This window comes from Pantherophis guttatus, chromosome 1, assembly GCF_059756535.1.
Source record: "Pantherophis guttatus breed Tessera chromosome 1, ASM5975653v1, whole genome shotgun sequence".
Lineage (NCBI taxonomy): Eukaryota > Metazoa > Chordata > Lepidosauria > Squamata > Colubridae > Pantherophis > Pantherophis guttatus.
In genome coordinates, this window is record NC_142063.1 from 112,108,091 (window position 1) to 112,119,067 (window position 10,977).

Genomic DNA, 10,977 nt, shown 5'->3' on the forward strand with positions numbered 1-10,977 from the left:
GCAGATCAGCTGGACAAGGAGTGCAAGGTGGTATACTTTGCCCTCTTCACTCCATAAAATAATTCTAGGGCCTCTCCGGATTTTGCTTTTTCGAAATTTTATGCTAAATCATAGGTAACCCAAAATGGTTTGGCAATACATCTGGAATATGTGATTTTTATTGGACTTGAAACAAAACATTTTCCATTTCATGCATTCTCCTATTAATATAGAATTTCTTTTGCCTCACTGTGCTTTAACACCTGCATACAACCACGTAAATAATTTTTTATTTTAGTGGCAAGATTCAATTTAAAACTATGTCTTGAAATTGTACAATAAATTTAATCCTGAAATCCTTACTTCTAATTTTAGCTGAATTCAACCGAAACCCCTTTTCTATCCAGAAGACATGTAAATTTACAATTTTGTTCTTGAATCGTAAGCAGGTATCTCTTATGTTTTTTAAAAAACCTTGTTAAAGTAACAGAGCCATTAAATGTATGTTTTGTTTAAGCATAATATAAAACAAGATGTAGTAATGAAAATTGAGATTTATTATATACTTTTAAAAAGTGTAAAGCAGATATTTCTATTAACACTATTAAAATCTTATAAATTTTATTTTAGTATCTATACACATTCAGCAGGTTGCCAACATATATTGAAATCTGCAACTCAAAATTAAACCATTTCATCACACTATTGTTAACAATAACAAATTAAACACAATACATGGCATGATTAAGATTTCACAACACTCAAGGTGACATGAATCCCTAAACAAGAATATGTTTCCAAACAGCAGATTCTAAACATCTTTTGAATACAGCAGTATTTGTTTCACTTTTTGAGTATCCTAAATCAATTGTATATTACAGAAAAGAGCCTGAATTTGCTGCTTAATATATTTTATCCAAGGAAAAGTGGAGTGTTGAAGAATTAGCATTGTTCAAGAATTTTATTTCCCTTTCTTAAATTTTGATGCTGCCGAACCACTACTCTTGGCCTTCTTTTTGGCTGATCCCTTAGGTTCTGGTTCCTTACGCTTAGCTGAGGTAATAGAGCCAGTCACTTTGAAAAAATCATCCAGCCGGCCCTGAGTGCTTCCCTGTCGGCTCTTGTTTAACCTCTTGATCCCATTACGAATTCTTTCTTCATTGAATTGCTTCTCTCCACACATGAAGCTAACAAGCCCTTCCTCATCAGGCTCATTCCACTTCAGTTCCACTTCTTCTGGGTTTACAACTTCAGGCTCCAAGAAGAGTTTTTGGGCTTCCTTATGCAGCCAATTCTCAGGCACAGAATACTTCTTAGTATCTAGTTGCTGAATAATCTTCTCTATGTTTTTGTGCTGCTTGATGAGTTCCACTGCACGCTTGGGTCCAATTCCACGGATGCTTTCACAGTAATCACAACCTAGTAATATACACAAGTCCACAAATTCTTTCTGGCTCAAGCTCATATCCTGGAGAACACGGTTTAGATGAAATTCCTGAATGGGCAGTTTCTTTGCCTCACTCACAGTAAGATGTCGCATTAGCACAGGGCTGCCAAAGGTCAAGCAATCCATATCCTCAGTTGCAGCTGCGTAGACCTTGTTTCCTTTCACCAGCGCAGCACAGCTAGCTTCAGCTTCACCAGGGGCATCTACATATGGGATACCCATCAAGGTCAGCAGTTTTTTACACTCATCATTGTGCTGTTTAGTCACTTTAACTAGCCTCTTGCTGAACTTCTCTACATTTTCCTCCTCTCCCATCTCTTTGGCTTCTTGCAGCTGCTTTTCTGCTTCTGTCCGCCGCTCAGTACGTTTAGCCAATTCACCCGATTTCAGCTGGGGGGGTTTGCCATCAAAGACGTAGGCAGGCTTGATGCCATTTTCCACCATGCGGATAGTGCGGTAGAACATTCCCATCAAGTGGCTTGTAGTCTCACCTTCTTCATTCTGCAGCATTTCAGCTCCCTGCCGTACAGCAATTAGGAACTGGTAAATACTCATAGAGGCATCAATGGCCACTCTCCGCCCAAAGTAACTCTTGATGTCATTTTCTCGAATGGCAGCAGGAGCCATATCTGCAATCAGCTTGGCCAAACCATGGATTCCCATCTTGACTGGTCAATCAATGAATCTGAGGCAATATAATACAGGAGAAACCTAGGAAGTAAAGTAATAGATAAATTTTTAGATGACAACAAACAAGTCTAGTAATGGAACAAGGCATATTTTTTTCTCAGTGTACTGATAATAAATCTTTTATCAATATCACACAGATCAATCATCTTAAGTGACATTTCAAAGAACTTTAGGAAGATATTACATTTCCCTTATGGATTCTGGGTTTGTTTCTTTATGTTCCCAGTCTTTTTTTTTTTCATCCCTCTTCTCATTTTCATCCTTTACTTTTCTACTAGCCTAGGATACCACGCTAGGAAACAAAACCTAGATTGTCGTTGGTTAAGACTCGTGCTCGTCCGAAGGCCAATGCCTGCAGGGCGAATCGACCTATAGGAAATTCAGAGTTCGCGCACATGAAAGCAGACGGGAGAAACACCCAGGTGGATCCAAGCTTGCAGTCGACACCTTTCCGTATTGATCCCAAGAGCTTAGCCGCCCACTCAGCGGTAAGCCTTTGACCTCTTGCTAATAACGAATGGCTCTTCAAACACTCTGTTTTGCAATTCCACCATCCCGCGCCACACCTGACGTGTCCACAATTAGAAAACCCAACTGGAATGATAGCAACAATAAAAATTGTAACACCTACCACGCTACCTGGCAGAGAGCTCTCCTTTTTCGATTTTGTGCACAGGCGCAAAAGCAACTTGATTCCGCGATTTTCCTCCTCCTTCACCACCACCACCACCACCCCGACCGCGCCAGCAGGCTCCCACCGCTTTTGTCTGGCACGCCCCGTCAGTCGGCAGCGCGGGAACTAAATCGCGTGTCTCTCTCTCTCTCTCTCTCTCTCTCTCTCTCTCTCTCGCCAACCCGGCGCTCCGACACTTCTCTCTCTTCGCGCCTTCTAAATCCCGCGCTCGGGGTCGCAAGAGACGAGCCCGCGCGGTGATCTCTGGGAGATGTGGTTCTGACGACAGCTTTGTGCGCTCTCCTACAATTAGAGGGCCAAGCGGACCACAACTCCCAGCAAGCTTTGGGCCGGAGAGACTGACGACAAGACAGCGCTCCGGAGACGGAAGGGCGGAGCGAGGATGGCAGGAAAGAACGGACGTGTCTTTCTGTAACGGGAGCCGCCGCCAACGCAGCCATGGTAAGGTGCAGGGAGAGGGACCGTCGGCGGCTGCTCTTTGCATGGCGGCTTTTTCCGGCTGCGGCCGTTAGTGGTTGGCGGGCCCAGTTCCGGGGCGCCTGTAACCACGAGAAATCTTCTGAGGGGCCCTTTTAGATGAATGTGGATGGCCGGTGGCTCAGACACAGAAGCTGGACCTCCGGTGGACCTTGCTTTACATTCCTGTGGAGGGAGGGTTGGGGGTGTATGAAAGCTGAGCGCTAGCAGGCTTCAGCATAAGGAAAAGGCAGGGAGAGGTCGTTGTAGGGGCATCAACAGATAATGGATTGTTGTGGTTATCCCTCTCCCTCTGTCTCCCTCCCTCCCTCCCTCCCTCTCTCTATCCTCATTTTAAAGTATATAATTCAAGGTGTTACAAATGTACTTAATGCTCCCACCTCCTATTTTCCCCACAACAACAACAACCCTATGAGGTAGACTGGGCTGAGAATGACTGGCCCAAAGCCACCTAGCCGGCTTTCATGTCTAGAAGTGGGAAGTCCAACTCTCACAGTCTCCTGGTTTCTAAGCCAGCGGCTTCACTGGCTCTCACTGTTGTGTCCCTCCTCTCAACATCCATGAGGGGCAGGGAGAAATACGGTAGTTCCTTTGCCTCATACTGCAGTTCTTTCAATAAGATATATATTAAAAAATAGTAGTTAAATCTTCATAGTCTTATATTCTTTTTCTTGTCTCACTTCCCACCCCCCATTTTTTTCTTTATTTCAGGAGCTTGAAACAATGAGCAGATACACCAGTCCGGTGAATCCGGCTGTGTTTCCACATCTCACTGTGGTGCTCCTGGCCATTGGCATGTTCTTCACAGCTTGGTTCTTCGTGTATCCTTACTATTGCAGAGATATATTTTGGTTATTTGCAAATATATAAGGTGGTCAGCAGTTCTGTGGAGAGCACCATACCTTTGTTTAGTTTAACTGCTTACTGAAAAAATCTGAATAGATTTTTGCTCTTGACCAGCGGTCTCCAAACTTGGCAACTTTAAGACTTGGGGACTTCCAGTTCCCAAAATTCCGGTCAGCATGACTAGCTGAGGAATTCTGGGAGTTGAAGTCCACAAGTCTTAAATTTGTCAAGTTTGAAGACCCTTGTTCTTGACAAATGCAGGAAAAAAAATCTTAGGCACACGCACCAGCCGGCCACCCCCACGGCCTGGTGGTAATTAGCCTGCGGCCAAGTAGTGAGCCACACTCCGCATGTTGGCAAGCCCTGTTCTAGAGGTATGTCATGTTCCACTCAAAGTAAGTTCTTAACACTGATGGTGATATAATCCTGAAATGAAGAACATTTGAGATAATTTTCAGAAGACAAAGTATCATGCAGAATAATTTCAAGGTATGGCATAACATCACTCAGGAAATCACAACTGTTCTATAATATATACCAGGATTCAGGGACACTCTTCCCTTGCCTAAAGTTGGTGATCATGATTCCATCATTAGAAAAGCACTTAGATAAAAATGAAATTCATTGAAATTTCTGGTTTGCCAGAAAGCAGCTAGATGACTCAATATTAGGATCTCATAAATGAAGGTCACACGTTTTCCTGTTCCTTTAAGCACAGAAATATAATTATTACTTTTGCTAAACATAAATATTTTATAGCATCATAACATGCTTTTATGTCAGGAGTGGAGATAATTGCCAAAACTCAAAAGACAAAAAAATTATTTCCTACAGTTTGAAACAACAAACATTACATTCAGGATTTGTGCCACATGCTCAGTTTAAAATTGTATTACAAGCAGGGCTGTGGAGTCGGGAGATAAATGTTCCGACTCCGACTCCAACTCCTCAGTTTTGTGTACTTCCGACTCCGACTCCAGGTACCCAAAATTTCCTCCGACTCTGACTCCCCGACTCCGACTCCACAGCACTGATTACAAGCGTTATTATGAAACGTCATTAGAAATGTGATTGTTTCTCAAGGGTTGGAAGTAAAAAAACAACTAAAAAAAATTAATGAACATTTAAATTTAGATGATGAGAATTGTGAAATTTTGATAAAGAAAACTTGACTATCAAATGCATGTGAGACAGCATGGTGTGACAAATATTTCTAACAGCTCTGACTACCATAATAATTGAAGCTGAAAGTAGTTGCTAAACTGCTTCTGTTCCTTTAATTCATTCCATTCTGTTTAACTTAACTGAAGAAAGTGATTAATTAATCTTTATTTTTGGCAAGGAAAGGATTGCTTAATTTCTGTATTATGAGCTATGTTAAAGATAGGTGATCTATATAGTGAGTTGTCATTCCATTATGTATAGGAAACAAGTATGTTTTTTCCCCAATTTACATTGATAAGTTTTCTATAAACCTGTCTGGTTATACCTTTAATAATGATCAGTTATGAAGTGACATCCACCAAGTATACCCGGGACATTTACAAAGAACTACTCATCTCTCTAGTAGCATCACTCTTCATGGGCTTTGGAGTTCTCTTCTTATTGCTGTGGGTTGGAATCTATGTGTGACAGTAGTTTGGAGCTATTTCAGGTGAGACATGTTAAATGTTATGTTGGGGCCTTCTCACAATAAGGATCTGATTAATAAGTGGATAGAACAAACTGAGATGAAACTTTTAAAAAGCATATTTAAAGATGTGATGTAAATACAAATAGTCCTCCATTTATAACCATTCATTTAGTGACCATTTGAAATTACAACAACACTAACAAAATGATTTATGACTGGTCCTCATATTTACGACCAACAGTCATATCAAAATTGGCAAGCAGCATGTATTTATGACAATTGCAGCATCCCGAGGTTATACGATCCCAATTTGTGATCTTCCCAGCCAGCTTTCAACAAGCAAAGTCAATGGGGGAAGTCAATGATTCCCTTAACAACCCAAGTGATTTGCTTAACAACTCAGATGTAAAACCATGCATAACACATTTAAGCTTGCTTAGCAATAGAAATTATGCTCCCAGTTGTGGCTGTAAAGTCATAAGGACTACCTGTAATGCTAAACATGTTCCAGCAGACGGAGATGAACTGAAATGCAGGGACAAACTAAAACATTTTCAGCATCCAAAAATAAGTATCAAGAACAGTCCTTTACTTTTTACCTAGCTACGGTCTCCTGAGTTTTCAAAAAGACTTGATTTTGAATAGATGTTTGTAGGCTTACACTGTTAATATGAGAATATTAAATTTCAAATTAACTATAAGAAAACTTGAAATATTCAAAAACAACCTAACAATATACATTATTTTCAACTGGGTTACATTTTAAAATGAAATAAAAGCAAAATTAATATTGTTAAATAAAGTTTTAACATAAATGCTGGTATGCATTTATGTTAAATGCATAACATTATGCATACATTTTAGAGGCAGCCATTGTGAATGATTTTTTAAATGTTATCTAATTCTGGGTTTTATTTAATTGACCAAACTAAGTAATAATTTTAATTAGCAATTTTATGATGTTTGTGTGTCTATATTTTTCTTGACTGTAAACCGCCTTGAGTCCTACGGGAGAAAGGCGGTATAGAAATATAATAAATAAATAAATAAATAAATAAATAAATAAATAAATAAATAAATAAATAAATAAATAAATAAATAAAATAAATTAGAAACAACATACAGCTCTTTAGAAATATCACTTATTCCACATATATATTAATTATACAAAAACAAGTTTTAAAATGCCAAATCTTTTGCAAAAGATATCAGTATATTACAAAAGAATTTGCTTCACTGAAAAGTGTGTACAGTCAATATTTCATAGAATCGGAGTTTGAAGGCAGCTAAGTGCATGATCTGCTAAACCATTTGGAAGATTGCTACTGGGACTCTCAGTGAAGAGGAATACAGTATACCTCTTCCAGAGACAGCCTATTCCACTGACAGCTCTTTAGCATCAGGAATTTCCTCCAAATATCTAACCTAAATTTACTTCCTTGTAGTATCAGACCATTGATCATGTTTCTGCTATTTCGCTGTGTAGACTTTTCTGCAGATGAGCAGTTGCCAGTCAGACATGCTATTAAATACACAGAAGCTTCCTCGGATGGAAGTTGTGACCTCACCTGCCATTGATGGCACCATGTCATATTTAAATAATGATGGTTTTTTAGTCAAACATCAGATGTGGCCAATGGCTTTCAGTTGTTGGTTTTTATGGAACTGAACATTCACATTTTCCACCAGCAAGTTTCAACCAGTTGCTGGTTTCCCATGCCTGATGGGAATAGGAAACTAATAAAGTAAGGCTGGATTGTTGAGAAAAAGAAGGAAGATGTTGCTATTTTTTTTCTTTCACAACATCCACCCCAACAGCATACATTTTGTTGTGTGCCTTTTCCAAGCTCTGGGTTGCTGGAGTTGCAGTTCCCTTGGCCTGTAAATTTCCAAACTTTAGTTTCTAACAACCTGAACATGCTTGTTTAAATTCTGACAAGACAAGCCCGTTTCCATTGCAGTCATAGTTACCATATATTTTTATCAAATATGCTGAGAGCTAAGTAGGTTCATTGAATGTATTTCAAATGGAGACTAGATAATCATCTATGTTGGATGCCTTAATTAGATTCCTGCACAGCAGAGGATAGCTTAGGAGTTTTGTGGCCCATTCCAACTTGAAGACAATAACTGTATTTTATGTTATTATTTAGGCAAATATATTTTTCTAAGCCAAGAATTCATGTAGTATCTATGTACAGTTTGCATATCCTGAGGTATTGAGTCACATAGATTAAATAGATCTAACGTTAAAAAAAGGAATGAAAAATGTAAGTTACAAGATCAACCATTCACAATAGAAACACTATATTTTTATCTGGATATTTATTAATGTACTAAATCTAACGTTTGATGTTTTGATCCCATATTATTTGTCTTGCTTTGAATACACTGTGTGCACAATTATTAGGCAGTTGTATAGTTGAGGATTAATTTTATTATTGAACAACTACAGTGCTCTTGGTCAATCCAAAGTGTTAATAAATCTCAAATTTGAATATTTAAGAAAGTAAAAGCTTTCCTAGGAGAATATGTGTGTACAATTATTAGGCAACTATTAGTGTGCAGAATTATTATGCAACTAAATGAAAAATGAAATTTTCCTCATCTCATTTATTGTCATCTGTTAAGATGAAAATAATAACTCATAATTTACAAATAAACATTTTTGACATTTGAAAAAAAATCAGGGACCAATATAGCCACCCTTCTTTTCAACAACAGTCATAAGCCTTCTATTCATGGAGTCTGTCAGTTTCTTGATCTGCTGACGATCAACTTTTTGTGCAACAGCAACCACAGCTTCCCGGACACTGTTCAAAGAGATGTACTGTTTTCTTTCGCTGTAAAACTCCCATTTAAGAAGGGCCCACAAGTTCTCAATAGAGTTTAGGTCAGGTGAGGAAGGGGGCCATATCATTATTCTTTCATCTTTAAGGCCTTTACTGGCTAACCACACAGTGGAGTACTTCGATGCATGTGATGAAGTGTTATCCTGCATAAAAATCATGGTCTTGAAAGATGCAGACTTTTTCCTGTACCGATGCTTGAAGAAAGTGTCTTCTAGAAACTGCCAGTAGATTTGTGAGTTGATTTTGAGTCCATCTTCAACCCAAAAAGATCCAGCTAGCTCATCTTTAATAATACCAGCCCATACCAGTACCCCACCTTCACCTTGCTGGCGTCTGAATCAAAGTGGAGTTCTGCCCATTATTGATTCAGCCATGGGCCCATCCATCTGGTCCATCAAGAGTCACTCATCAGTCCATAAAACCTTTGAAAAATCTATTGTCAGATATTTCTTGGCCCAGTCTTGCCATTTCAACTTATGTGTCTTGTTCAGTTATGGTTGGGTTTCAGCCTTCCTTAGCTTGGCCTTGTCTCTGATCACTGAACACCTTGTACTTCTGGGCACTCCAGGTAGGTTGCAGTTCTGGAATACTAGAGCACTGGAGGATAATGGATTCCTGGTAGCTTCATGTTTGATTCTTCTCAAATCTTTGGCAGTTAATGTGCATCTTTTTTTCCTCAACACATTTCTTGCAACCCTGTTGACTATTTGCAGCAAAACATTTGATGGTTCTCTATCACACGCCAATATCTTTGCAATTTCACGCATGCTACATTCCTCTGAAAGACTTTTTTACAATTTTTGATTCAGAATCAGTTAAATCTTTTTTGCTTGAGGAAAAGAAATTGTCTAATAATTATGCACACCTTGATATAGGGTGTTGATCTCCTTAGGCCACACCCTCTCTCATTACACAAACACACATCACCTGATATGCTTTTATCCAATAAGTATTGAGGTTTATACAGCTTGGAGGTGGAAAATATGCATAAAAATGATATGGTCAAAAAAGTCACTTGCCTAATAATTGTGCACACAATGTAGTGACATGGAAAACAATAAGGGAAAGCTTTAAAGAAATAATATTTAATTTTGTTCTTTTTCTTCTCTATTTCAGGTTCCAGAAGCCTTTCTGCACCTCCTTTTTACTTTTTTATTGAACAGTGTGGCTTATCACAGTTCTGGACTATAATTCTAACATGTGAGAATTCTAACATCAGATCAATAAAGCTGAATCTGTGATAAGCTGAATGTTGTGCTATACTCTTGAGGTATTGGGTTTTTTTTCTATCCGTTTAGATCCATTTATTTGTCACTGGCTGGTCAGCCACACTTAGCCTTGGGTTTGTATATATTCTCAGTAGGAGAAATAGATATCATTCCCTAGGAGTGGATATCTATTTCTAGGAGTGGATATCTAAGCAGAATGCCAAGAATGTGAAACTGAGGTGACCATTTCACAGTTTATTGATGCATCTTATTCACTGTACGTTTTTTAGATATATGGAATAAATGCGTAACATTTAGAGTGATGCATATGTGCATCCCGTTTTAGGGAGATAGATATTAACAATGAGCTTGAAAACATTTAGGGGACAAATGTAGTCTGTGTCTTCAGCTCTTTTGAAATACTTGGATCTTTCCTATACATGATTTCAGGAAAAGCTGCTGCTGCTTTAACCAATTGCATATGTAATTGCATGGACCTACATATTCCAGAGTGGTCTCTGCTCTGATGGTGGTCCTGTATCTGATTAAATGAACTATTTCGACAAATATATTTGGCCTTAACGTGCTGCCAAATTTATTTTTGCTACAATAATAGCACTTATACTTTGACTTGTATACCGCTTCACAATGCTTTGCAGCCCTCTAAGTGGTTTGCAGAGTCAGCATACTGCTCCCAACAATATGGGTCCTAATTTCACCAACCTCCGAAAAATCCTTTTGGGAACAACATGGAGATAGTAATTCACCTAATGATCTTTTTGATAGTCACATGCATTACTTCAGTTGCAAAGTCCAGAAATAACATTGATTTTACCATGTTTCCCTGAAAATAAGACCCTGTCTTATATTTTTTTGAATCCAGAAATAAGCACTTGGCCTTATTGCCATGCACTCAAAAGCCCAATTGGGCTTATTATTAGGGGATGTCTTATTTTGGGGGAAACCGGGTACCTCTATCTTATGGCTATCTTATGTTACTGCTAAATAAGTTCTTCTGCATCTTATTTTGAAAAGGCAGTTAGCGAATAGGAAGTTTCATATTTTAGCTCATATAAATGAATCAGTTCATTTGTGCAGTGATTAAAGGATTGGCCTAGAAACCAAAATTCTAGGCTTTGCTTCCCTTAGGC

General features: G+C 38.7%; 2 protein-coding genes across 3 annotated transcripts; one reads left to right on the top strand and one right to left on the bottom strand.

Moving 5' to 3' along the window:
* Positions 1-515: 515 nt before the first annotated feature.
* Positions 516-3,105, bottom strand: FEN1 (flap structure-specific endonuclease 1). 2 transcript variants are annotated; one of them, XM_034420176.3, is made up of 2 exons: positions 2,748-3,105; positions 516-2,137 (listed from the first exon to the last, which is right to left on the bottom strand). In XM_034420176.3, exon 2 carries the CDS (start codon positions 2,087-2,089, stop codon positions 941-943), a length of 1,149 nt encoding a protein of 382 aa, XP_034276067.1. In that variant the 5' UTR covers positions 2,090-2,137; positions 2,748-3,105; the 3' UTR covers positions 516-940. The 2 variants fall into 2 exon arrangements, with proteins under 2 accessions (XP_034276067.1, XP_034276068.1); XM_034420177.3 differs by having other exon boundaries at positions 2,756-3,082.
* Positions 3,106-3,117: 12 nt separating this feature from the next.
* TMEM258 (transmembrane protein 258) lies at positions 3,118-9,868 on the top strand. The gene is made up of 4 exons (XM_034420179.3): positions 3,118-3,251; positions 3,999-4,108; positions 5,639-5,787; positions 9,735-9,868. Exons 1-3 carry the CDS (start codon positions 3,249-3,251, stop codon positions 5,763-5,765), a joined length of 240 nt encoding a protein of 79 aa, XP_034276070.1. The 5' UTR covers positions 3,118-3,248; the 3' UTR covers positions 5,766-5,787; positions 9,735-9,868.
* The last annotated feature ends 1,109 nt before the right edge of the window (positions 9,869-10,977 follow it).